The following is a 27,807-nucleotide window of genomic DNA, read 5'->3' as shown; positions in this document are numbered from 1 at the left end:
AGCAGGAGCCACGGGACCCTCTTCACGCCTTAGCGGTGGAAGGCGGACTATACCAAGTAGACACTGGGACCGTACCGTCTGAAGAAGTGGGCAGGGGGGCATCAGGGAGTTATGAATTTGATTCAGTCCAGCTGCATCCTGAAACGGGGGAGCAGGTTGTGTTCGAATTGTACCACTCGCTGCTCTAACTAAGGGAGGGTCTGAGGCGAGACCACTGGGCGTGACTGCGGGTAGTCCCCATAAAGGTGAATTGGGTGGGATTACTAGGATGTGTGTGGATGGTACATCCCAAACGGAAGTGAGGTGTCTCCTAGCTTCAGGACTTCCGGCGGAGGGTGGGGGGAGGCGTAGCTGGTTGTGGTGGTGGGTGCAACAGCCCGAGGGGCTCCCGGATCTTGGTGAGTCCGGGCCGGGGAGACCGGGCGATGGACCGATTGGGGGGTGCAGCAGGTACAAGGGGGCCTGGGGAGGGGCTGGGAGCTGGGGAAGGAACAGCGGGAAGTGGGGTTGCTGGGGGACGTAAGGGGCTTGGGGGAGGAGCTGAATATAGGAGGAACATAGAATATCAGGGTTGGAAGGGACCTCAGGAGGTCATCTAGTCCAACCCCCTGCTCAAAGCAGGGCCAATCCCCAGACAGATTTTTGCCCCAGATCCCCAAATGGTCCCCTCAAGGATTGGACTCACAACTCTGGGTTTGGCAGGCCAATGCTCAAACCACTGAGCTATCCCTCCCCAATAAAAGGTCATCAAGTCCAGCCCCCTGCCTTCGCTAGGAGGACCAAGTACTGATTTTGCCCCAGACCCCTACATGGGTCCCTCAGGGATTGAACTCACAACCCTGGGCTTAGTAGGCTAATGCTCAAACCACTGAGCTATCCCGGGGAGTGAGGGGGGTGCTGGAAGGTCTGGAGAAGAGAAGATCGAATCTGGGTGTGCTGGCTAGGTGATATTTAAGAACGGGGCTTGATTCTGGGTACCTGAATAAGATGGATTTTTGGGTGGTGGTGTGTGGCGTGGGCAATTTAGAGCCTGTGTAGTAAGAGGTGTCTAAGAAGCTGGGAGGGGAGTACTGGGATTTAAGTAGTTGGGGACCCGAGCTGTTCTTATTGGGGAAAGGAGGGGCAAAGATGCTAGGAGGGGTAGTAGAGCTCACATGGATGGAGAATGTCCTTTTATGGCTCCCTTGAAAGTGTCGGAGGTGGTAGGGATGCTTGTGTGTTTTGCTGTCACTCATATGGACTGGGGGAGAAGAGACCCTTAAGGAAATTGATACCCTCCCTTTCTTTCAATATTAAAAATGATGGGAGAGAACTTCTGAAGCAGCTCATGTAGAAATTAACAATTCTTCCCTTTCCAAAGTATGTAACTTCTTCACTTTCCCGTCTCTCAAACTTCAATAAAGTTTAAAACCCAACTGGGAGGAGAAAATAATTTGAAGGCAAGGCAAGTATTAAAAAAATGGATGTGGGAGGAGAAAGAATTGGAGGTATGAGGGAAGTAATATGAATGCTGACTCTCCTGTCTGCCAGCAATATTGAAGTGTGTCCCAAGCACTTTATAAATAAATCTTTCTTACCTGGAGGGGAAGGCTCAGTTCTACCCTCAGGTTTGAAAGGTTGTCAAGATTCCCTGGAAGAAGCCCAGTGGGGTTAACATTGCCACACTCAAGGCTGATAAATAAGATTCATGCAGTCTACAAGCAAGCTCTTGTGTGCTCAGGATAGAAACTATAGATCCCACCTAATCGCTCCTAGTATTTTCTGCAACAAAGGGGGCTTGTTGGAGAGTCTTTGATCATGATTCACCTGTCGAACCCGCTCATAACACGCTGTGCCAGCTATGATTCTACACCTTCATCTCCGCATTGACTGTGCTTTCAAAGATGCTCTGGGTCTGTCTGTCATATACACTCCCTCTCGCACCCTCTTCATCTTGTCTATCTGTTTAGACTGAACTGTTTGGGGCAGGGTCTATCAACTACTCTGTACAGTGCCCTGCATAATGAAGCCCCATTCTTGGTTGACCTGTAGGCACTACTGTAATAAACAGGATTAATAATGTATAGTCAGTGAAGTGCTTCCAGAGCCTTTGGTGTGAAAGGCACTAATGAAATGTAAAATGTATTTGTGAACTCTGTGTTATAAAAAATCCACTTCTAGCACATAAGTATTTAAAGAACTAAATTGTTTTAATGCTGAAGCTGTTTAGTATGGGACATGGAAATGACATCCCTATAAGAATCTCCCACGTGGTACTCCCTGCCACTTGAATGGATAAAGGCTGTCAGCATTTCTGTTATAAGCTACTTGAAATGAAGCGAGTGCATGTAACTCCACTGTTAAAGTAACCTAAGTAGCTAGTCATGTGCAGGCTCAGAAACTGTCATCTAACATTTTAACCACAACTCTACCATCTGCTTTTATATAGTTTAAATTATCTTAATTTAAACATGGAGATTATAATTCACAGGTTTAGGGGACAGACCAGTTCTGGTTGAAATTTAAGCAAAGAGAAAGATGTGGTCTCAAAAACTCATCTTATAAATAACTTCCCTAAAGGGGCAAGACATTGCTTCTTTGGCCATCTGGACGGCTAAGTAAAATTCCACCGCCCTACTTGTGATTTGTGAAATGTGTGACAGCCTTGGAGCACGGAACTGCTTTATGTTCACTCTTATGTGTCAGTGTTTTGCTTTGTTATAATGTGATGCTTTAATGTTCTAGCACAGGAATGCTGCTAATTGGACTTGAGTATTTAAACAGTCAGAAAGCACGGGTGTGTCTCAGTCTGGTCTGGTAGCTGCAATTCTGGGTTCTGTGCCTGGCTCTGGAGAGAGAATGCTCTTTAGTTGCTAGAGCAGAGACTTCTGGGAGGCATGAGAGCTAATTCTCTTCCTTTGACTGCTACTGGCATATTTTATTATTTGTTATTGCATTAGTGCCTCAAGGCCCCATTGTTCTAGTTGCTTTTATACACAGAGTGAATACTTGCCCTGAAAAGTGTACAGTCTAACTTAAAAAAAGACAAAGGATGGGAGAGAAAAGGGAAGATTGTTATTCCTGTTTTACAACTCAGGTACAGAATGATAGTGATGTGCCTTAGGTCAGTGGTTCTCAAAGCCAGTCCGCCGCTTGTTCAGGGAAAGCCCCTGGCGGGCCGGGCCAATTTGTTTACCTGCTGCGTCCACAGGTTCTGCTGATCGTGGCTCCCATTGGCAGCGGTTCACCGCTCCAGGCCAAGGGGGCAGCGGGAAGTGGTGCGGGCCGAGGGATGTGCTGGCCGCCCTTCCTGCAGCCCCTGTTGGCCTGGAGTGGCAAACTGTGGCCAGTGGATGCCGCGGCCAGTACTGGGTTGCGGAATGTAAGGCACTGGGTCATGGTGGCTCTGGCCAGCACTGCCGACCAGGTCATTAAAAATCCCATCAGCAGTGCTCCCCAGCTATGGCAGGCTAGTCCCTGCCTGTTCTGACACTGTGCTGTGCCCCGGAAGTGGCCAGCAGCAGGTCCAGCACATAGACGGTTGTGGGGTCATGGGGCTTCGTGTGCTGACCCCATCCTGAGCACCAGCTCCACACTCTCATTGGCTGGGAAGGTGGTGCCTACGAGTGAGATCCACACGGAGCTACTTGTGCATCTCCACTTAGGAGCTGGTGTTTTTGCTAGCCGCTTCCAGGGCACAGCACGGTCTCTGGTGCCAGGACAGGCAGGAAGCCTGCCTTAGCACCCCTGCTGCGCCGCTGACCAGGAGCCACCCAAAGTAAGGCCGTGTCCCAATCCCCTGCTCTGAGCCCCTCCCCCAACCCCTCATCCCTGGCCCCACCCCAGAGCCTGCACCCCCAGGTCAGAGCCCTTCCCCTCTCCTGCACCCCAGCCCTGAGTCCCCCAAACCCAGAGCTCCTTCCTGCACCCCAAATCCCTCATCCCTGACCCCACTCCAGAGCCTGCACCCCCACTCCAGAGCCCTGACCCTCTCCTGCACCCCAGCCCAGAGCCCCCTCCCACACTCTGAACCCCTCATTTGCACCCCAACCCTCTGCCCTAGCCCTGAGCCCCTCCCACACCTCAAACCCCCTCCATTGAATCAGGAGAATCAACAATTTTCTTCAACTGGGTCGCCAGAAAAAAAGTTTGAAAACCGCTGATCTAGTCTGACCTTCTATATGACACAGGCCATAGAACTTCCCCAAAATAATTCCTAGAGCAGATCTTTCAGAAATATGTCCCATCTGGATTTAAAAATTGCCAGTCCACCACAACCCTTGGCAAATTATTCCATGGATTAAATGTCTTCACAGTTAAATATGTGCATCTTATTTAGTCTGAATTTGTGTAGCTTCAGCTTCCAGCCATTGGATCATCTTAAGAATATAAGAACTTAAGAACGGCTGTACCGGGTCAGACCAAAGATCCATCTATCCCAGTATCTGTCTACCGACAGTGGCTAATGCCAGGTGCCCCAGAGGGAGTGAACCTAACAGGCAACAATCAAGTGATCTCTCTCCTGCCATCCATCTCCATCCTCTGACAAACAGAGGGTAGGGACACCATTCCTTACCTATCCTGGTTAATAGCCATTTATGGACTTAACCACCATGAATTTATCCAGTTCTCTTTTAAACGCTGTTATAGTCCTAGCCCTCACAACCTCCCCAGGCAAGGAGTTCCACAAGTTGACTGTGCGCTGCGTGAAGAAGATCTTTCTTTTATTTGTTTTAAACCTGCTGCTCAGTAATTTCATTTGGTGACCCCTAGTTCTTGTATTATGGGAATAAGTAAATAACTTTTCCTTATCATCTTTCTCCAACATCACTCATGATTTTATATACCTCTATCATATCCCCCTTTTCGTCTCCTCTTTTCCAAGCTGAAAAGTCCTAGCCTCGTGTGAATCTTTCCTCATATGGACCCTCTCCAAACCCCTAATCATTTAGTTGCCCTTTCTGAACCTTGTCGAGTGCGCAGTATATCTTTTTTGAGCGTGAGTGAGACACATCTGTACACAGTATTCTGACAGCTGTATGCGGCATACCATTGGATTTATACAAGGGCAAATAATATATTCTTCAGGTTTGATTCTCTTATGTTCCTTCTTTAATGATTCCTAACATCTTGGATATTTTGCTTTTTTTGACGTCCTCTCGCAACATGTATAACAGATCGTTAGAGAACTTATCCACGAGTTGATCCAAGATCTTTTTCCTGACTTGTTGTAGATAAATTAGCCCCTTTTTCCAATTATATGCTTGTTGGAGTTACTTTTTTCCAATGTGGAGTGTTTTACATTTATCCATATTAAATATTAATTTGCCAATTTGTTGCTCCGAACACTCTTTAGTTTTTGTGGAGATCTGGTTTTGAAGGGTTCTTCACAATCTGCGTTTAGACGCAGGATGCATTCTCAAAACTGGGGTCGTGACCTCGTCAGGGGGTCGTGAAGTTTATATAGCATGGGGGTCTATGAACTGTTAGGCCGTGCTCCAACCCCAAACCCTCTGGGCGTTTGCCTCCAGCATATTTATATATGATACAATTATATTTAAAAGTGTTTTTAATATTATAAAGGAGGGTTGCCACTGTCAGAGGGCTTGTTATGTGACGAGAGGTCACCCAGTTCAAAGATTGGAACCAACTGCTCGTCTAGAGGTTGCATATTGTGCTAGTACCCATCTAAGCCATCTCTATATTATTTATTCCCACATCTAGGTACATTTACAGATCTGTGAATCAAGATCACACCTTTAACCTTCTTCTTTTATGATACATGAAATTGAGTCTTCTTGAACCATATCCTATAAGGCATCTGTTGTCAAATCTTAACCATTTCATGCTGCTTTCTACTTACCTTCCAATTTATCACATCTGCTTAATGTGGACACCAGAACTGGACACCATATTACCCAGCATGTGGTCGATGCAGTGCCAAATACAGACGTAAAATAACTCTCTACTTGTGATTGATATCCACTGTTTAATGCAATCCAAGGATTGCAAGTCGCTAGTTTGGCCACAGTGCATACGTGGATGAGCTCCTCAATTAGATGATTATCCACATGATCCTAATTTTTTCAGGCACTCTTCCCCATCCTGTATGTGTGTATGCTTATAACATATCTTTATTCCTGGATTGTGATATTTTAACTAACTGTGCTGTCAGCGATTTTTAGAGAAAATTATCGCAATTAATGCTTCATGATTGATTCTTTGTTACAGACAATAAATAGAATAAAACATTTAGGTTATTATTATTTGGATGTTTTCTACATTTTCCAATATAGGTTTGATGCTCATATTACAATACAGAAATACAAAACTTTAACAGTGCTCCACTGTATATTACTTTTATGTTCAAATCATTTGCTATCTGTTAAAAAAAAAAGAAATAGTATTTTTTCAATTCACCTAATTACGTAATACGATGAATCTTCTTTTTATTTCATTGAGGACAAGTTGATGTTCTTACAAATGTAGAATAAGTCAAAAATACCTTCAGCATTCAAAAATAAAACAAAGTTAAACACTTTATGAGTCTCAGGAAGTCCATCAGATCCTACGATACACCAATGACTTCAGAAGAAATACAAGTTTTGCGTTACAATTTCAGGAGATAATCCTCGCCCTGCTCTTGTTTACATGTCACCTGTAAGCGAGAACAGGCTAATTAGGGGAAGGATTATTCTCATGTGGTTTTGCACATTGGCCTGCTAACCCAAGGTGTGTGAGTTTCAGTCTTGAGTGCGCCTTAGGTGATCTAGGGCAAAATCAGTACTTGGTCCTGCACGTTGAAGGCAAGGCGGACTTCAATGACTTCAAGGTCTCTTCCTGTTTCTGCTCCCTAATCATTTTAGTTGCCCTTTTCTGAACCTTGTCTAGTGCCAGTATATCTTTTTTGAGGTGAGGAGACCACATCTGTACACAGTATTCGAGATGTGGGCATACCATGGATTTATACAAGGGCAATAATATATTCTCAGTCTTATTCTCTATCCCCTTTTTAATGATTCCTAACATCCTGTTTGCTTTTTTGACCGCCTCTGCACACTGTGTATACATGTTCAGAGAACTATCCACGATGACTCCAAGATCTTTTTCCTGACTTGTTGTAGCTAAATTAGCCCCCATCATATTATATGTATGGTTGGAGTTACTTTTTCCAATGTGCATTACTTTACATTTATCCATATTAAATTTAATTTGCCATTTTGTTGCCCAATCACTTAGTTTTGTGAGATCTTTTTGAAGTTCTTCACAATCTGCTTTAGACCAGAGATTCTCAAACTGGGGGTCGTGACCTCTCAGGGGGTCGTGAAGTTATTACATGGGGGTCGTGAACTGTTAGGCTCCACCCCAAACCCTGCTTTGCCTCCAGCATTTATAATGATATTAAATATATTTAAAAGTGTTTTTAATTTATAAGGGGGGTTGCACTCAGAGGCTTGCTATGTGAAAGGGGTCACCAGTACAAAAGATTGAGAACCACTGTGTTAGAGCTTTGTTTGCTAATCTAGAGCCCATTCTCAAATATTTATTCCCCATCTAGGTACTTACAGACTGTGATCAAGTCACCCCTTAACCTTCTCTTTGTTATGATACATAAATTGAGCTCCTTGAACCTATCCTATAAGGCATGTTTTCAAATCCTTTAACCATTCTCATGGCTCTACTCTTAACCCTCTCCAATTTATCAACATTCTTGCTTAACTGTGGACACCAGAACTGGACACAGTATTCCAGCAGTGGTCATGCCAGTGCCAAATACAGACGTAAAATAACCTCTCTACTCTTATTGAATAATCCACTGTTTATGCATCCAAGGATTGCACTAGCCTTGTTGGCCACAGTGTCATAGTGGGAGCTCTCATTTAGCTGATTATCCACCATGATCCCTAAATTTTTTTCAGGCACTGCTTCCCCCATCCTGTATGTGTGGCCTACAATTTTTATTCCTGGATGTGTATATTTACTATGGCCTGTCAAGCGATTTAAGAAAATTAATCACAATTAATTGCATGATTGATTGCATTGTTAAACAATAATAGAATAACATTTATTTAAATATTTTGGATGTTTTCTACATTTTCAAATATATTTATCTCAATTACAATACAGAATACAAACTGTACAGTGCTCACTTTATATTACTTTTATTTCAAATATTTGCACTGTAAAAAACAAAAGAAATAGTATTTTTCAATTCACCTAATACAAGTACTGTAGTGCAATCTCTTTATCATGAACGTTGAGCTTACAAATGTAGAATTATGTCCAAAAATAACTGCATTCAAAAATAAAACAATGTTAAACTTTAGAGTCTACAGGTCCACTCAGTCCTACTTCAGCCAATTGCTCAGACAAAACAAGTTTGGTTACAATTTGCAGGAGATAATCCCGCCCTCCTCTTGTTTACAATGTCACCTGAAAGCGAGAACAGGCTAATTAGGGGAGGGATATCTCAGTGGTTTGCACATTGGCCTGCTAAACCCAAGGTTGTGAGTTCAGTCTTTGAGTGGGCCACTTAGGGATCTGGGGCAAAATCAGTACTTGGTCCTGCTAGTGAAGGCAGGGGGCTGGACTCAATGACCTTTCAAGGTCTCTTCCTGTTCTGTGAGATAGGTATATCTCCACATATTTATAAAAATACTATTTTTTTTGTTTTATCATTTTTTACAGTGCAAATATTTGTAATAAAAATAATATAAAGTGAGCACTGTACACTTTGTATCAGAGCTTGGAGCTATGCTCTGGCTCTGCTCCAGCTCCAGGCAAAAACCTGAAGCTTCATTGCTCTGGAGCTGCTCTGCGCTCCAGCTCTGGGCTCCGCTCCAAAGCCCTGCTTTGTATTGTGTTTTGTAATAGAGATCAATGTATTTGAAAATGTAGAGAAACATCCAAAATATTTAATAAATTTAAATTGGTATTCTATTGCTTGACAGTGCGATTAATCGTGATTAATTTTTTTGAGTAATTGCATGAGTTAACTTAATTGACAGCCCTAATATTTACATTTAACTGTATTCAAACATGCATCATCTAGATTGCTCTGTATCAGTGACGTCACCTATCCTCTTCATTAATTGTCGCTCCCCCAAATTTTGTCAGCTGCAAACTTTCAGTTATGATTTAATGTTTTCCTCCAAGTCATTGATAAAAATGTTTAACAGCATAGGGCTGAGAACCAATCTCTTGGTTGACCTGTTCTTTGCTTCCAGTCATAAACTACTGCTCATTGGTGCCGTGTGGCTGTTTAAGAGCTTCCCTGTCCCACCCTTGAGGTGCCTGCATGGAATGATTCTTTTGTTTGTAAAGTGCTTTGGTATCCTTCGATAACTATTTACATCCAGGTTAAAGGAAGTTTGCTGTGTGATCACGTAGTGTTTGGTAGGCATTTTGCAGACAAATATCGGAAGACAAAGGCCATGGCCTGGTGGGAACTTGCCAGTATGGGAGGCCAAGACCAAAGCAGATGGAGAGGGGGAATGTAATGAAAACTTTAAGCCAAGAAGCAGCAAACCAAATACAGCAATGATCCACTGACCCCTTATAATGCAAATTTGGTGGCTCTTTTGTTGCCTTAGATGATGTGAAGGCAACTATGGCTTTATTCTATATCTCTTAAACCATATGCTCATGTCTGTCTTCCCTCTCCCAGGTCGTTGGTCTGGGGCGATGTTCCGAACGGCAGTCATGATGGCTGCCAGCCTGGCTCTGACATCGGTGGTAGTGGCTCATGCTTATTACCTAAAGCATCAGTTCTACCCAACAGTGGTGTATCTGACCAAATCCAGCCCCAGCATGGCAGTAAGTACGCACTCCATGAGCTGCCCAGGTTGTGGGGAGGAGAGCAGGTTGCTCTGATAATGGCTCAGCCTCTCAACTATTAGTATTTAACTTGCACTGCTACAGTGGCCATCCAAAGCCATGTGGAAGTGACCTGTCTTCGGGGGATTGGTGATGAGAGCTAGTCTTTGAACTCCCAGTTTGGTAGTGACTGAAGGTCATTCCTGTTTGGTGCTGATCAGAGGAATGAGTTTCCACTTTGAGAATCCAAGCTGCAATTAACCCTGCACTAATTGTGTCCCCCTTACTGTCAATATTAGCAGAGGGAGTGTGAATTGAGTGTGATGTGGAATTGAAGCTTTCCTCTTACAGGGAGGGCTCTGGTATGTTGGTGGGATGTGGTATAAAAACAGCAGTATGCAAACTCCTGTCAACGCAGTCCTTTTAACTGGTGCTGTATTCCAATTCCTGGAAACAATTTATTATGCAGTGCCTCTACATTTACACAGGGAGCGGAGGACATAACATTTTCAAGAGAGCTGAAATCCAGGGTTATTTTGATACAGACAGAGCCAAATCCTGCACAGTCTTTGGCTGTCTCATTTCATCCTTGTGTTGATTAACTCTTGAGTTGGAGGTTCAGGAGTTGAGGTCCCAAATGAATCTTGCTAGTCAGTCAAAATATTGGCTTCCTTTGTGCTTTCATTTAATTGAATAGATGCAATATCAGTGAAAGGTGCTGGATTGACTGCTCCGGAGCCTCTCTCTCTCTGTTTATTCCAAGGATAGGTACAGCATTGCAGCAGTAGGGCAAGAATTCCATACTGATCACCAGTGGGCTTTAGCCCTGCCTGGAGGGAGTTCTGTCTCCATGACCTAATGTGTATTTAACCACTCCACTCAGTCTTCCAGCAAGGATGTTAATAAGTACAAACTGTGATGATGACTTCTGCGTGAGGTTGGCATCCATCTGGTAGGGAATGGACAAAGTCTCGTCCCTCTTCTCCTGCCCCAAATTTACTTCAGGGAGCACTGGACAGCATTCAGATGAATCATTTCACTTTATCAATGTAATTCAGTGGCTCTTTTCTCAGTTCACTTCTGCTTTCTATTCCCCCAGGGTATGTTGACCAAAACAAACACTTCCACGCTACAGCAGTTGCTGAGCCAGTAGCACTCGGAACAAACTACTGTTTTAGTGTGGGAAATATATATTAGTATGTGTGCATGTAACTGACTCCACAGCTGGCTTGCAAAATTCTAGCTAAATTTGGAAATGCTCATTAATCTGTTTTCAGCTGGGCTTTTTTAACGTACATAGTAACATGCAGGTGCAAGTGGGGTAGAAATCTGTACATCTCACCAATTCCCCACAGTGACCAAAGTACCTTCAAAATACAAATTCCAGGCCCCAGGGTACACAGATCTCACACAGCCTGAAGGACATTAGGATGTTGTGAAGGGGTTAACTGAAAACTAGCTGTATGTTTCCTTGGGGATGGGAATAAGATGGGAAGGTGTTATGTGCCTTGAAAGTGGACAGAGGACAGTCATAACTGGTTAAAATAGATCCCTTGGATGTTGTAAATCATAGACTTTAAGGATGGGAAGGTCTGATCTAGGCCAGAAGGGGTGCTGCAGGATTGTTCTCAGCAGCCTTTTCTTTTGGTTTGGTTTGGTTCATAAGCTGTAGTGTGTGCGTGTTTCTTTTGGTTCAATCTCTCCCTTTCTCTTCCCTGCAGGTTCTCTACATTCAGGCTTTCGTTCTGGTTTTCCTCCTGGGCAAATTCATGGGCAAAGTGTTTTTTGGCCAGCTCCGAGCAGCAGAAATGGAGGTGAGTGAGGCCTCTGGCAGTTGTAACTGATTACTTGCAGCACAATCTTATGTTGGGTGACGAAGGTACACAGTAGCAGAGGGTTGCTCTGAGAGCTGCATTGATTGTAAGTTAAATGGGATTTTGACACTGAGCATAAAATCATATCTATCTTTGGTACTTGCATGACCCCCGTTACCAGAGTGTCTGAGCATCTGTCTTGAATGTATTTATCCTCCCAACATTCCTGAGAGGCAGGGCATTGCTGTTACCCCATTTTACAGAACTGTGGTACAAAGTTTGATACTCAAGTGCTCCGAGAGCTTCAGAGGAAAGGTGGTGGAGTGCAAAAGAAAATGCTTTCCCTTAGAAATTGGGACATAAAAGGATAAGTTCCTTCTCCTCCTCCCTTCAGTACTGAGAACTAAGACGAGCGATATGTGGGGAACTGAGACAGTGCTGCTAACACTCACTCTCTCTCCCTCTTAGCACCTACTTGAGCGATCATGGTATGCGGTCACGGAAACTTGCCTGGCCTTCACCGTCTTCAGAGATGACTTCAGTCCCCGCTTTGTGGCCCTCTTCACTCTCCTCCTGTTCCTCAAGTGCTTCCACTGGCTTGCTGAGGACCGGGTGGACTTTGTAAGTGTGACATGCTACTGAGCAGGATGGCAGATTGGGGTTGGCTGCCATCTATCTGGGGAGTCAATCAGTGATCTTGGTAACAAACAAGGATCTGTCTACCTAAGGTACTTCTGTGGCCTTCTGAGGGATGAAAACACTTGCCACTGTGCTTTGGTTGTCACAGCATAGTGTGTCCTGTGTGTAGGGAGCATAGGAAGCAGATCCTTTTGTGTCCTCTGCTTGTTCTATATTCATTTTTCTCATTAGTGCTTCTGCAATTGTCCTTTGGGCCAAGCTGGTCAGGATTATCTCACCGTTTTCTTGTCTTATAAGCTCCCTGAGATAGGGACCATCTTTTTGTTCTGTGTTTATACAGTCCCTAGTACAGTGGAGGCCTGCTCCACGACTGGGGCACCTAAGGTTTTAGAGTAGTGTTTCCCAAATGCAGCCACCAGGGGATGTTCTTGCGGTCACAGCCTCTTGGGTGGTGATGGTGGGGACAAAGCAGCAGCCCTGCCTCGGGGTCTGCCAGCAGTGGTTGGGCCCTGGCTGCCTCTGGAGGCAGAAAAGCTGGAGGAGCAGACAGACGATGTGAGTTCCCCACCTACCCAGGGGTGATGAAGTTGGGCTTCAGCCCTGGCATGGTGAGTGGCAGGCTCCAGCCCTGGGCCCCGTCCCCTGAGCTTGGGGCTTTGGGCTCCATTCCTTGGCTGTGAGGTGACGGGCGCTGGTCCCAAGCTCACCCTCCCCAATCACCCCTGGCCCCTGCTGCCTCCCCCAGTGCCCCATTGCCTCTATAACTACTTCCCCCTCCAGGGTTTAATTTGTCCCTGGGCTTGCTGGGACTAAGTAAGTCTGCTATGAAATGTGATATCTGTATGTTTGTTAATATCACTTTTCACAGCAGACTTACTAGCTAGCAAGTCTTTTTTTTAAAAAAAAAAAAAAAAGGCAAAAGAAACAATAAGAAAAAAGACAAGAACATACAAAGCACCTTATTTGTATTTCTATTCTGTTTAGGTCCAGTAAAGAATAGAGACAGCTGTACGTTGATTTTATTACTGAGTCTGCAAAAAACCCTACATAAATAAATTACAATGATTTGGACATGTATATGTGCATATTTATTTGTTTTTCCTAAAGTTACTTATGTATTTTGGGAAAAATTGTCAGAACAGCCACCAGCAAGAGTTAGGTCACCAAAAAATTTGTTGTGAAAACAAATAGTAAAAGCGCTGACCCCTCAGGAGCTAAAGTAGCTCAGTACCTCAAAGTGCTCAGCACTTTTGCAGGATCAGCAAGACACTGTGATGCCAGCAGACAAGGAACCAGCAAGACACAATGATGATGCTTGTGGTGTAGAAACCAAGATGGACAGAAAATGAGATTGGCCTGTTGGTCCTACATCAGTAACTCTTTACAATTCCTGGGTATCTCATGCAGTCAGAATGCAGAGAATGGGGTTTAGGAAAATTGGGTAGAGTCCTAAAAGTTAGTTCATCTCTTCCCAGATGGAGAGGAGTCCAAACATCTCCTGGCTCTTTCATTTCCGCATAATCTGTAAGTGCCTTTATTTTATTCCCTTTGTCTATCCTCCCCTGTTCTTCTTTCTCTCCCCTCCACCCCCAATACAATGTAATTGCCATACTGGGCCAGAGCCCAGCACCAGATGTTTCAGAGCAAGGTGCAACAAACACTGCAGTGTGGCAGATATGGGATAATCTACCAGCAAGGGGACTGCAGATCAGGACTGAGGAGCATCAGCCGAGCGCTGTGGGGCTCAGGGGGAAGCTCAGGGTTGGAATAGCAGAAAGCTGTGGGTTGGGATTAAGGGGCATTGACAGAGCTGAGAGTCAGGAGTCCAGACGTAGTATAACAGGGAGTGCAGCAAGTCAGGATTTAGAGGCAGAACTGTGTGTTGGGAGGGAGAAAGTCCAGGACTAGACTGGCAGAGAGTGCTGTGGATCAGAATGGAGAGGCATAGAGAATGCAGGACTGGAGTAGCAGGGGATGCAGTGGCTCAGAATTGTGAGGCAGTGGCAAGACAGGATCCAGGATTGGAATGTGGCAGCTGCAAGCCAGGATTTGAGGGTCTTTGGCAGAGGATTATGGGTATGGGAACGGATCAGCCCTGGAATAGCAGTAAGGGTGGTGGCCTGCCATTCTGAGTGAGGCACATTGGCAAAGCTGTGGGTGAGAAGCTTGCTAAGCTCTGCCTGCACTGTTAGTAATGAAAATGACTTTGTGAGTAAGTGTTACCCATGCAGAGGGAAGGCTGTGGAGAAATCATTAAAGCAACATAGTTTCATGAAGGCATGACGTGGCTTGATACCTGACACAAATCTCCTAGGGGAGAATGCGGTGTGGGGGGAAAGAGTTTCTTTACTCTGAACGTTTCCTCTCCAGGACTCGATGAGCAGCAACAGCTGGCCAGGAAAGATAATTTCAGAAGATAATTTGCATGTGACAGGCTAAATACGCTAATGTAAAACCCCTTCTCATTTGGGCAGTTGAGTGTGAGACTGTTCAGAGTTGATAACCTTGTCAAAACAGTATGTAATGTCTTCCAGAAGGCCTTTTATGGATTCGGTTGCTTTGTTCAACTCTGGGTTGGAGCAGAGCAGCTGTTTAACAGCTCACAGCAACCTAGTTGAGGACAGGACTTCAAGGAGAACCCTGTAGCTAGCTAAAACGTCAGGAAGGAAGAATGAAACTATGCCGCATGCTGGGGTTAACACAGTGACTCGTGCAAGAAAGTGCCATGGGAAACTGAAGCTGGAGTTTTCAGAGGATCCTAAGGGACCCATTGAGATGTGTTTGTGATGTGTGATGGGGTCCAGATCTTGACTGGGGCTTTATTGTAATATAAATATCAATGTTTGACACCCCGCATGGCTTTCATCCCATGCAGTTTAGGGTTTGAAATGTTCTGTGTATGGGATGCAGCAGTTCAATTACTTCCCCATGGCACTTGCCTAGTGCTTCCCAATCCCCTGTGAGAAGAGTGTTAGTCCTATTTTACAGATGAGGAAACTGAGACATGAAGTAACTTGCCCACAGTTACACAGTGAGTCAGTGGGAAAATTAAGATTATAACCCAGGAATCCTGGTTACTAGATCACACTCCATTTCCAGGGTTGGGAATAGATTGCAGGAGTCCTGGCTCCTAGTCTTATGCTTAAGTCACCCCCTACTTTAGTTCTGTCAAGCCTTCCCCATGTGTACCCAAATCACAGCTCAGTATTGTAATTCCAGTGTCTAACCTCCCTTATTTCTGTGTCCAGCTCTGATGCTCTTGTTGGGTGTCCTGGATTTCCTGTTTGTCAGCCATGCCTACCACAGCATCCTCACCCGGGGAGCCTCTGTCCAGCTGGTCTTTGGGTTTGAGGTATGAAATGTGTCTGCCTGTGTGGCAAGTAGAGAGGGAGAAATATTTGCCTAGCACTGCTGCTTACTGAAAATCAAAGCTCTGTGATGCATTGTAAGCCAGTGAGGCTGACTAACCAGCCAGTGCTTCAGAGTTCTCTTGGCAGCATCTGGATTTTGGTCCCTTTCCTTTGTGGTTCTGTTTATTTCTCCAAAAACAGAAGTTATGCATATCAGCCAAGTCCTTTCCCCTGCCCTGGGATTTCTGATGGAGACCATTTGCTCCATGCAGATCTGGTTCCCCAGGCCTTCTGCCTTCAAGTTAAAGTGAGTCTTTACTCCCTTCTGCTTAGGCTTTCCTCCAGCCTGCTTCCTGTAGGGTTGCACTCCCAGACCATCTGCCAGGGAGCTAAGGAGAGCCTCACTACTCCTTTCTTCTCTCCCTAAACTCAGGGTGCCTTTTGTGTCCGTGCAGGCCTGGCTTGGAGACACCAGTTTCCTACCATGTGATTTGGTCCCTCACCTGGAGAGGTGGGCTGACCTTGGCACAGGGTACAGATGAGTTCCAACGCCTTTAAAAGATTAGCTCATCCTGTGACATTCTTCTTATTTCTTTCCTGCCCCTACAGTATGCCATCCTCATGACCATGGTGCTCACAATCTTCATAAAATACATTCTGCATTCAGTTGACCTGCAGAGTGAGAATCCATGGGACAACAAGGCTGTCTACATGCTGTATACGGAGCTCTTCACAGGTACAGTCTCTCTCCCCAGCTCTGGATAACAGTCAGCTCCTTCCATAGCCCAGTGGGGACGTGTGTGTTCTCCCATATGAACATCTAACAGCCATGGGAGCCTGAATTGTGGTGCTATATGGGACCTTGTGCTAGAGCTCTTCATAGGAGCACGGTTGGGAGGGGTAGTTTGTAGATGGTCTCACTACTTCATCGATCAGTTGAAAGGAAGAAAGTGGGATTGACATGGAGCTAAGAAGGAGCTGGGTTTGTAAGAGAAGCCTGTGGCAATCCCAAATCATTTAATGTATCATTAAAACTATGGGCAAATCTACGCTACAAAATTAAGTTGACCTAAGTTTTGTTGATGTACAGCCACTGCAGTAATTGAATCAGTTGTATACATTCACACTACCCTTATTGTGTAAGCGGTGCAAGTACTCACCAGGAGTGCTTGCACCGATTGAGCTGCCAGTGTGGGGCATTGTGGGAGGGTTTCTGAAAAGCAGCAACAGTTGATGTAAGCAACACAGAGTCTACATTGACACTGCATTGACTTAACTACATCGACGTAGGCGCTATGCCTCTCGGAAAGGTGGGGTTATTAAGTCAGTGTAGTGGGCGACTTACATTGGTGGGAGCTACATTTGAGAGTAGACGCTTACGGAGTTAGGTTGACGTAAGCTACCTTATGTCGATCTAACTCTGTAGTGTAGACCAGGCCTAAAATGCTGATGGCTTGGTAAGATTGGACTCAAAATATGGATTGGGTGGATTTCTGGAGACCACCATGGGTTGGTTTGTGCAGGCATTGTGGTCTGGTGGCTAGAGCAAGGAAGATGGGGAGTCAGGATCCCTGGGCTTTATCCCCAGCTCTGGGAGAGGAGTTAGAGCAGGGAGGAGCTGGGAGCCAAAACTCCAGAGTTCTATTCCCAGCTCTGTGAGAGGAGTGCAACTGAGTTACTAGAGCCTCCTGGGTTCTGTTCTGTTAGCTTGGTCATTGACTCACTGTGTGACATGGGAGAGCAAATTGCTTCTTTTCTGCGCCTCTTTCCCCACCTGTAAAATTGAGGCACTTCCCTGCCTCCTGGGGTTGGATGTGGGAGTTCGCTAGTGTTTAAGGGCAATGAGAACCTCCAAGTAGAGGCACACGAGAGAGAGAGCACTAATATCTCTCCTTCCTCCTCAGGCTTCATTAAAGTGCTGTTGTACATGGCCTTCATGACAATCATGATCAAAGTGCACACTTTCCCGCTCTTCGCCATCCGGCCTATGTACCTGGCAATGAGGTAAGATGTCGCTGGGGTATTGATTGAGCATGCGCTGAGTGTCTGATACTGTTCGTGTGTGTGTGTATGTAACTCCAGCAACTTGTGTGTCATTTCAGGCAGTTCAAGAGAGCTGTGACTGATGCCATCATGTCACGCCGTGCCATTCGCAACATGAACACTCTGTAAGTATCCAGTTGGAGAGAAATTGCTTCTACAGAGTGAAATCTGTTACAGTAGGGCCTAAAGGCATTGGGCAGGGCACCGCACAGACCCCTCACCCCCTCAACTGAGATCGGGGTGGGGAGGACCACATTGGGCCAGGTGCTGCATGGACACCTAGGGAGATGGCACTTGTCCCAAAGAGTTTACATTCAAAATAGACAAAGGGTGGGAGCAGGAAACAGGCACAGAAAGGGGAAAGAACTTGCCCAAGGTCAGTGGCAGAGCTGGGAGTAGAATCCAGATTTCCTGACTCCCAGTCCGGTCCTCTGGCCACAAGACCACACAGCCATGTTTGCAATGAATCTCTCTGGCCCTTTAAGCTTCATTAATATAGGGGGAATCCGCATTAGAGCAGTCTGGCTTAAGACACTCAGTCCAGTGTACAGCTTGTTAGAGGCCTAGTAGGTCACAGCTAATCTAGTGCAACCCCTCAGTCCTGTCCCATCCAGTTTGGAATGCTCTGGGCAAGATGACTTCCTTGGGGGTGGGTGGACTGTCTCAAATAGATCTCCCTGCTATCCAACTAAATTTCCCTTTGATTAATTATCTCCTGTTATAGCCCCATATTCTTCATTGGCATCACTGCCCTTGTAGATCATCAGAGAATATATACGTTACTGCCTCTTAAAACTCTGCTGCCTCCCCAGATACCCTGATGCCACTCCAGAAGAGCTTCAGGCCATGGATAATGTGTGCATAATCTGCCGGGAGGAGATGGTGATGGGTGCTAAACGCCTGCCATGCAATCACATATTCCACACCAGGTGAGGAAAGGCTAATACTTCTGCCCATGCAGCTGCTTGCAGATGGCTTTCTTTGTGGTGTGGAGTTAGCTGCTGAAGGCATGAAAATCCAAGCCTTGTCCTTGTATAATTGAGAAGCCAGGGCATGGCAACTTCCTCCTTGCTGTAAGGTGCATGGTGCCAGGGAAGAACCAACAACTAAAAAGGATTTGCAAAGGAATTCAGTCCCCTCAGCTGTAGATCACTGGTTCCAATCCATCTCTTCTCAACTGTGAGGCCTGGTCATTGCTGTCTGGAGGCCTGTGAGTTGGTGGCTCCAAGTTCAGTCTCTAGTGAGCAGGTCCATGTAAAATACCATCCGAACTCGACTCTTTGGCTATCTCTGTCGAGAACCCATGGATTGAATGGGTCTACATAGGCTGAAATCTCTTCTCTTCTCCACCTACCCATGGCAAGAGTGAGAAACAATAACAGAGGAGGGCGTCTCCAGCTAATTGTCGGGACTGTGTGTAAATCCTATTGCCCTGAAAAAGTAACCTGTCTAATTAGCCAATCTTAACCAGGTGGCCTCTGCCCCCTCCACAGCTGCCTGCGTTCCTGGTTCCAGCGGCAGCAGACGTGCCCCACCTGCCGCATGGATGTCCTCCGTGCCTCCCTCCCCACTCAGTCTCAAACGCCACCTGAGCAACAGGAGCAAGCGCAGCAACAGCAGCCACCGCCGCACCATCCTCCACTGATTCCTCAGCCGCCTAACTGTGAGTACAGCTTCTCCGGACACCAAGCCAGCAGGGCTGAGCAGTTTCTCAGTAATCCTGTCCTGATGCCATTCATCCCAGATGGGAATCACTGCAGCCACCTCCACGGTGAGGTGCAGCAGCTGTTGATACTGGGACTGCTTGCCCAGCACTGAAATTGAAGTTTATTACTATGTTGTACTACTGAATGTACCTTGTTTAGGCCAAACTCTGCATTGAGTTATACACACAACCACATTCCAATGCATTGGGCCGTATGGGAGTAACCAAAGACATTTGGCCTTTTAGCTTCTCTGTCATTAGAAGAAAAGTAAGAGTGCTGTGTAATGGAGAGGAATTGTGTAATTCTTGGAGCACCAGACTGGGAATCGGGACTCCTGGATTATTCCCCCTCCAGAAACAGGAACAGATAGTCCTGTGGCTGGAGCCGGATGTGGGGGTGCTGAGAATCAGGACTCGGCTGTCATTGTGCATAAGTGTACCTCTGTAAAATGAATAGTACACTGACCTACCTGCCCTGAGGCCTTTTTGATGTCACAAGTGCCTTGAGACCCTTGGCTGGAAGGTGCTGGAGAAACATAGTGTCTGTCTGGTTTCTCTTCTCTATGGGTCACCCACTTCTCTCCTTCACTCCGCAGTCCCCCAAGGAATCCTGCCCCCGTTTCCTCCTGGGATGTTCCCTCTCTGGCCTCCCATAGGTCCATTTCCTCCAGTGCCTGGTGTCCAGCCACCCAACAATGCAGAGAATCCCTCTGCTGCTTCCAGTGCACCCTCCACTTCAGGCATTCAGACAACAGGTGAGAAGCCACGCGTCTAACCTTCTCCTTCATCCCATCACTAGGGCAGGTTTCCCTCTCGCTGGCTCACCAACATACTTCAACTGTGACCTGCTTCTGGTTCTCTCTGGCCCATTTGATTCTAGACCTGTAAATTGAGACTGCCAGCAAGTAGGCCAGTCATGGGTTCTGTGGTTTGGACAGAGACTCACCAACAGATCACAGAGTTGCCACAAGGTGAAAACAGCTTTGACACTATTGATCTGCAGCTGGTCTCCTAAAGGGGAAAAGACCCTATATCCCATTCCCTGACCACCTGAGCCAGCCAGTCTCCCCAGTCTGGGGCTGGATTGGAGCTGGTGTCCCTGAGTGGGGAATTCCCTGAACCTGCTGAGCTAGCCAGTCCCTCAGATGTGGGACTGGATCTGAGCTAGCGCCCCTTGAGAGAAAAAAGTTCTGTATTCCCTCCCACCACCCCCTGAGGTAGCTAGTCTCCACCCCTGGGCCAGGTTGGAATTGGCACCCCTAGAGATAAAAGGCTTCATATCCCCTTACCTTCCTGACATTATTTTATAGTGTGGGGTTAACTAACATTGACCCGAGAGAGATACCCAGGTGTTGTGTGTTGGAAAACATGCTGAAACCTCACTGGCTATGTGTAAAGTGGTGGATAGGCATAAATGTACCATGACTATTTAACCAGGCTGCTATCTCTTCTTTGTCCCCTTCACCCTCTGCAGCAAGTACCTCAAGACCGGGTGGTGATTCAGCATCTGGATCTGACACAGCCCCTGTGGGAGCAGTGCCTGGCTTTCCCTTCCCTCCCCCATGGATGGGAATGGCATTGCCACCTCTGTTTGGTAAGCTAGGGTGGCTGCTTTCATCCAGGGCTGGATGGGAGAAGGATGTTCCTCTATTGGGAACATGGGGAGGGAGAAGAAAATACCCAAACTTTGTCTCTAAGGGCCAAATTAGCAATTTGCCAAGAGCATGATCATATCTTCTTCAGTAAATGGATAGATTTAGCCAGTAATTAAAACCTTGTCCTTTGGAGAGGGAGTCAAGAAGTTTGCCTTGAGTCCTCTCTTATAGACCATCTGTTTTCCTTCTGAGCAGGCTTCCCTCCCATGCCCGTGCCACCCGCTGGGTTTGCTGGGTTGACAGACGAAGAGCTCCGTGCCATGGAAGGCCATGACCGGCAGCATCTGGAAGCCAGGCTCCAGTGTCTGCAGAACATCCACACGCTCCTAGATGCAGCCATGTTACAGATAAACCAGTATCTCACCGTTCTGGCGACCATTGGGTAACTATCAGTACTGCGGCAGGGTCTGAGACCTTATACGCTGTCGGACACATGGTGCAACCACTGACTTGACTATAATCCATCCAGCTCTGTGTTGGATCCATCTAGCTTAGTGACAGCATATTGTAATGCCATGTGATTCCTAATTGCTGGGTCCCTGTCCTCACAATGCTAAAAGTGGGTGGTCTTTGTTAGTGATAACAGATGCCCAAAGCTTGTACCACCAATATGTGGGGCCTAGGAGATAGAGTGCTGGACTGGGACGGAGGAGACCTGTATTCTACTCCCAGCTCTGCCACTGGTCTTGAGTTTCCCCATCTGTAAAATGAGAATAATTATACTGACCACTTCGTCAAGTGCTTTGAGATCTGCTGATGAAAAGTGCCATGTAAGATCTAGGGATTATATACAAACCTCAGCCCATGACGTAGGTCAGTAACCAGCTGCATGGTGCAAATGGGGGGCCTGAAGCAGAGTGATAGAGAAGCTGTTGCCATAGATAGCTTCTCAGAGCGAGGGTGAGAACTCAGGAGTTTCGGTTCCTGGCAATACCTCCTTTTTATAGCACTGAATAGATACTTTAAGGCCTGCTTACTTGTATGGCAAATTAGCACTGAAGTGTGGAGACACCCTTATTCCTATCATTGGGCCAGGAATAAGCCAGCACTGGAAGAGCTGAAAGATGCAGTTGCACTTGCACTCAGGCCAAGATTCTGCTCACCATCCTGTGAAAGAAAACATGGGCTAGGAAAGCAGAGTTTGGAAGCCAGAAGTATGTTCTTGTGGCTAAGACACTGTACTGGGACTCTGATCAGGGTTCAAGTCCTGGCTCAGCTACAGACATCCTGTGTGAGTTGGGGCACTGCTCTCTCTTTGCCTTAGCTTTGCTATACGTAAAGAGGAGGATAGTAATCCTTTGTCTCTCTCATCCATTTAGATTGTAAGCTGTTCTGGGCAGGAGCACTCTTTTTATTACACAAGATTCAAAAAGGGCTTGGATATGGATATCGATATCAAGAATATAGAGAATTGTCATGACAGCAAAAGTTTTGGAAGGGACATTGGCTTAAGCAGTGAAGTAGGGAGTTCAATGTGGGAGGGGCAGATTATCCTGTATCTGCGTACTGTAAGGTTCTTAACACCTGATTCTGAAACACTTGGTCCTGGCCATTGTTGGAGACAAGATACTGGACTAGCTAGACCAAGGGTCTGATCCAGTCTGACAGTTATTTTGTAAAGTTCTTTTGTTAGGGCCCTGATCTCATCTGGGGCCTCTAGGTGATAGCATACTACAAAGAACTGATCATGGTCTGTTTATAGCTCTCCCTCTTGCTTCTCCTCTGGACAGGTCACCCCGTCCTACTCAGCTGCCAAGCTCCCTAAACACTTCGACCTCCTCTCAAGAGACACCCACCAGAGAATCCACCACTTTCAATTCACCCGACAGTACCTCTTCCCCAGGGACCTCTCCAGCAGTGGCGGCAGTGGAACCAGACTCAACAGGTCAAACAGGTAGACAAAAGTCCTCCTTGTTGTAGGACCTTGTAGTGCGAAGCTTCACGGTGTCACTGTTTAGCCACATAGTCTAGGAACAAGACCTAACCCATTCCCTAAGGAACCTTACAGAGAGGGCCAAATATTGTAGTAACGGGCTTTAGCAGCTGATGGCACTTGGCTGCACCATGTTCATCCTAGGTGCAACACATCTACTGACTCTGCAGGGTACAGCTGCATCCAAGATAGGCAGCATCTGTCATGCTGGTGTGTGTCCCAGCTGAGGGTTTGCTGCTGAATGAGAGAGGCCAGGTGGCTGTCCCTTTAAGTGCTAATGGCCACATTTGGCTGTCCTAAAGTAGTGGTTCTGAGTCCCTTAGGAGCGTAGGGAAACAAAGGAATCTAGTGGATGTCAACCTCTGATGATTTCCTCCCCTGTTGCTGTCTCAGATGATCCATCTGGATTGGTGGGTGCGGAGGGATACACAGAACCAGCTGGGCACGAGGAAGAAGAGGAGCAGCCTTTACCTGGGGAGCCTGACACAGCTGAGCTTCGCAGGCGCCGGCTTCAGAAACTGGAATCCTCCTCTCCCCCTTCCCATTGACACCCCTCCCACCCCTCTGTCCTAAGTACCTTGTCTTGCCTGGGTTACCGTTTGACACTGACTTTTTCTTTTGAAAAGCAGCGTGTGCAGTGGTGGTTGGGGATGCGACAAGAGAAATGAGACTCTGCCATCGCTCTGTTAGGACGTTCTAACCCTGCACCAAGTGCTGACTTGACATGAGAGTGCTAGGGCCGCTATGCTGGGGCTCAGAATTGACTCTTTAATCTGCCATGGTTTCTAATTTAACAACAAAAACCCACCGCCCAGTCTGCAGCTGTCCTCTCTCTGATGGGCAGATTCAGTCATACCCACCTGTGCACTAACTGTTCTAATTCCAGAGCCTTCCCAGCAGCATTCCCTGAAAAGCAGGGTCCTTCTACAAAACATGATGCACAGGGCTGAGGTGGTCAGTCCCCAGGGACTTCCGTGGTATGCCACTTAACTGCAGTGGGAATATCTATTGTTTAGAAAGCTGCCCTTCCTCCCCCCATCCACTTAACAGGAGTTGGGTGGCAACTTCTCAAAATAGTTCTCTCCTGCTTTAACCTGGTTCTTTCTACCTCTGTGGCATTCATGTGGCGGCTGGCCTCCATCCTCAAGCAATGCCTTCTGGGCTCATCCTAACAATGTTAATGTCTAGCTGAAAGAAGTCCATAAGAAACATGCTCCCATCATGAAAGGGGGAAAGAGGTGTGTTTCCATAACAAACTACCCATGGAAGGATACCTGTAAGTGAGCATAGTCTCGGCTTTATACGTAGGAGCAATGTATGTAGGTGACTCAGTTCAAGGTGAGAAGAGTTCATGAAACACACTCGTCGTCCCCTACTAACACTCAGCCAGAACTCCCAAGACAGTTAAGCCTAAGGATGGCAGGATCCAGACCCTAGGTATTGCTGGTAGTCATTGCTAGTTTGGATTGGTTTGTAGTGGGGTAAGGTTACAACGTCAACCATCGCTTCTGCTTTATACCCTTTTTTTAAATTTATTTTTGTTGAGTGAGGAGCACTGAATGGAGCAGTGGACTCTGTGGGATGTTTGCAGCCCATGGGACCCTGTGGGAGAGTTGTGAGATTGCTTTAAAGTCAATTTTTAACTTTATTTCCTCTCTGAGTGCTCTAGTGCACGTGGAGATCAACATTCTGCATCATCTGAGGAAGCCCAGTGGGGGCTCTTGCAATCTAAAATTTAACTTGGTGCAAATGGCTTCAGTATTGATCACAAACTGTGATGCTCGAAGAGTTATATCCAAATGGCATTGGGTTGATCATCTTAGAAGGAGATATTGTGCAGTTAAAACCCCTCCCCTGGGTTACACTGCTCAAATACTCATCCCAGCAAGAACATCATCTTCTGGATGTAGAATGGAATCTGCTAGACCTTTGAAACCAGAGTATTGATTTGCCTGTGTTTAGCAATAAATCTATGCTTATGGCACAGATAGGAAGAATTTAGAAGTTAGTCAGATGTAGTTAATATTCCCCCCTTCTCTGTGCTCCACAACCAGAGAAGCACTTGTCATGTTTCCCACATGAAGGATTGGAGAAGTTGCAGTAGCCATGGCTACTCAATGACACTTCTGGCCTTTGATGCTCTCTAATGTTGCAGCTTTCACATGCTTTGTTCATCATAGTGACACTTTAATTGCTAAGGAGTTGGGAGATGAAATGCCTCTTCACCTCCAGTCTTATCTGGAAGTGAATGGGCCAACCTCATCCTTTGTGATTCTACTTAAGTCCATGCTTTTATGCTTGGGATGAAAATGGCTTATTGGCCAGGTTCATGTTGTTCTGTCTGTATGCAGGCCATGATCCCGCAGCCATATTCTGTGAATTGTCCCCATGGATCTTGTACAGCTCCTGCACCACCGTCAGGTTCTCTGAGAGCTGCTTTTAAGACACAAAAGAGTCACCTCTGCTATTTTTCTTTTTTATAGCAGTGGCCTAACAACTTCAGAAGAGTTTATTAAGGGTTGAATGGACTCTTGTTGATTGACAGTATTAGTGGTGGAACTCCTATAGGAAAATACCTTTACTTTGGATAAATAAGTAGAAACTTCCATGTAGCAATGAGACTCTGCTCATCCAGTCTGTTTTACTACCAAGACTCTGTAGGTCAATTAAAGGACATTAGGCTAATTGATATAAGAACATATGACTTTATGGGTTTGTTACTTGTAGCACCTTCACATGTGTTAGATTTTTAGTAACTCCTCTGCAATCTGTCCAGCCTAGTTCTTTCCCCAGATCCTTGCTTGCACACCAATGCACCTTAAGACTAACACCAGATTCAGAACTTTTTGGATTAATGTAAGCAAGCAATTAAACCGTGGTCATGGTTATGGACCATGAGTTTGTTCAGTCTGCTAGTAATCAGCTGGAAAAGGTTCTTGGCTACCTTGGCCATTACGATAGGCTACTTCTGTCCCTTTTTTTGTAAGCCTATGTAATTTTAAAAACAGGACCAATAGGTTAAGACAACAGGCAGGGATATTAAAGTCCTCAAACGTGTTTCAATAATGTAATTTGAGAGGACTAATCTGACTTGTAATTGTTACACTCGTCTCCTGAGTGTAAGTCATGACAGGGGTATCACTTAAGTGATTTAGGAGCACCAGTCCTGTTGACTTTCAGTGGGACTGGTGGTCCTAAAGGTCCCTGAGTGATTTGAAAATCTCATCCAATAGAGTTTTATGTGAACTCACGTACCTAATGCAAACATAATACAGCATACATACCCCTGCATCTAAAGGGATATCAGCTTAATGGGGAAGTAAGCCATGGACTGGATTTAGATAGGTGAGGTAATGAAGGATTAAGTAAGCATTTTTAGTATAAGGAAGATGCTCTGCAACAGGCAATAGATTACATTATAAAACCAGCACGGAATGAGTCCTAAAATTCCTCCCCTCCCCACCCAAAAAAACAAAAATTGTGTGTGGGGTAACCCTAAACCGTTGTTTGCTATTCAGTTTACTTTAATTCAGCAGTTGGTATAACCCTTCAGTGCTTCTCTTTAAGTGGCTTCTAATCATACACCTATCTCAGGGAAACAATTCAAAGACAGCACTTAGGGATTGTAAATTTGTTTAATAGTTGAGTTCCTTCTGAAAAAGAGCAAAAGTAGTTAAAGATTTTTATTTTTTAAACACAGATCTGTGTTTTTCTTGGAGGCACGTCAGGATTACAATACTGGCTTGGATGGGAGTCCCAGCCACCGAGAACTAGAACTGAGCATGGAGGATGGGAGTGGGTGACTGTGACAAGGGATGGTGATATCTGGCAGACAGCTAGGGTTCTGGTGGGGAGAGGGTATCAAAAGGCAACCAGGCTGCATATCACTTTGTAGCAAGATAGTGGGCTAAACTTGCATTTGGTGTAATAACTATGCATTCCCTCCCTTCTTTATATCCAAACCTTAAGAAAGAAAAACTTGGTTTTAAGCAAGAACAACAACAAAAAGCATGAGTAAAATCCATACATAAATGCAGACTCATCTGTGAGTGTGGATCAAGAACCTCCTGTTCTCTGGCCATGGAACATGAAGTAGTGAGAGACTGCATTTTTTTTTCTTTTTTAACGGGGGCTGCATGCTTGGAACATGTGCCTTTCCTTCAGTAAGCAGAAAGGCCTTTTCTTCATTCTGTAACGGGACAATAAGATCAGTCAGCTCAGAATTTGACATGCGGTCCTCATATATCCTCTTTGATTCCAAAATCCATGTAATGCTGAGGGTCCCCTCCCCTCCTCTATGCCCCCAAAATAACTTGTTTGGCTCCTTACCCGAAATAACTATGGTAATATGAGGAACTCTGCAATTACAAGCCAGTCTGCATAAACATCTTTAATTCAGTGCTGGGTGTGCGGAAGAGGAGAAAACTTGGTCTCATACTTCCAGCAATTGGTTAATTTTTTTTTTTTTAAATTAAATATGCCATATGTCCTGTTTAAAATTGAATTGTTTGAATTTAAAGGTGGGAATAGTTTAAGGAAGTGTCCATATTTTGTTTTCAATTTCAATAAAATGACTATTTAGCAGAGGATGTGCTAAACTGTGCCACACATTCCATGATATTTGCATCCTTTAGGAGTTTATTTACCTACATAAATGAAGAGGAAAATACATAAATGGAAAGACTGTTGGGAAATGTTCATCACCTATATTCATCCCAATGGCTTCCTTTAACTTCTCTTTCATTGTTTTTTGTGTAACGGAGTTATGTATTGGAGGTGAAGAGGGTTTGGATAATTATTTAATTTGTAAATATTGTGTAAATTTTTAATAGCTTAAATTGTATATACAGCAAAATAAAACTTGCTTTAAAGA

At 45.5% G+C, this 27,807-nt stretch overlaps 2 protein-coding genes across 3 annotated transcripts in view; both read left to right on the top strand.

Moving 5' to 3' along the window:
* FAU (FAU ubiquitin like and ribosomal protein S30 fusion) overlaps window positions 1-27,807 on the top strand; it is a 140,551-nt gene that overhangs the window by 77,742 nt on the left and 35,002 nt on the right. The window lies entirely within an intron of this gene.
* SYVN1 (synoviolin 1) lies at window positions 302-27,807 on the top strand. Of its 2 annotated transcripts, none has more exons than XM_032804390.2 (16): window positions 302-398; window positions 9,647-9,795; window positions 11,517-11,609; window positions 12,078-12,230; window positions 13,724-13,772; window positions 15,497-15,600; window positions 16,208-16,334; window positions 17,503-17,602; window positions 17,701-17,766; window positions 18,454-18,570; window positions 19,135-19,304; window positions 19,943-20,101; window positions 20,821-20,940; window positions 21,197-21,383; window positions 22,732-22,895; window positions 23,328-27,807. In XM_032804390.2, exons 2-16 carry the CDS (start codon window positions 9,664-9,666, stop codon window positions 23,480-23,482), a joined length of 1,896 nt encoding a protein of 631 aa, XP_032660281.1. In that variant the 5' UTR covers window positions 302-398; window positions 9,647-9,663; the 3' UTR covers window positions 23,483-27,807. The 2 variants fall into 2 exon arrangements, with proteins under 2 accessions (XP_032660281.1, XP_032660280.1); XM_032804389.2 differs by having other exon boundaries at window positions 306-450.

Source organism: Chelonoidis abingdonii, chromosome 17 (assembly GCF_003597395.2).
Source record: "Chelonoidis abingdonii isolate Lonesome George chromosome 17, CheloAbing_2.0, whole genome shotgun sequence".
In the NCBI taxonomy this organism is placed as follows: Eukaryota; Metazoa; Chordata; order Testudines; family Testudinidae; genus Chelonoidis; species Chelonoidis abingdonii.
The sequence above is the reverse complement of the archived record's forward strand: the minus strand, read 5'-3'. Positions and strand labels throughout refer to the sequence as shown.

Bases quoted from the DNA above. Each gene is read 5' to 3' on its own strand.
- SYVN1 (XM_032804389.2), top strand. From the start codon at position 426: ATGGACCGATTGGGGGGTGCAGCAG. The intron at 16,335-17,502 runs GTACAGTCTCTC...CTTCCTCCTCAG, and splicing joins GTATACGGAGCTCTTCACAG to GCTTCATTAAAGTGCTGTTG. The intron at 17,767-18,453 runs GTAAGTATCCAG...CTGCCTCCCCAG, and splicing joins ATTCGCAACATGAACACTCT to ATACCCTGATGCCACTCCAG.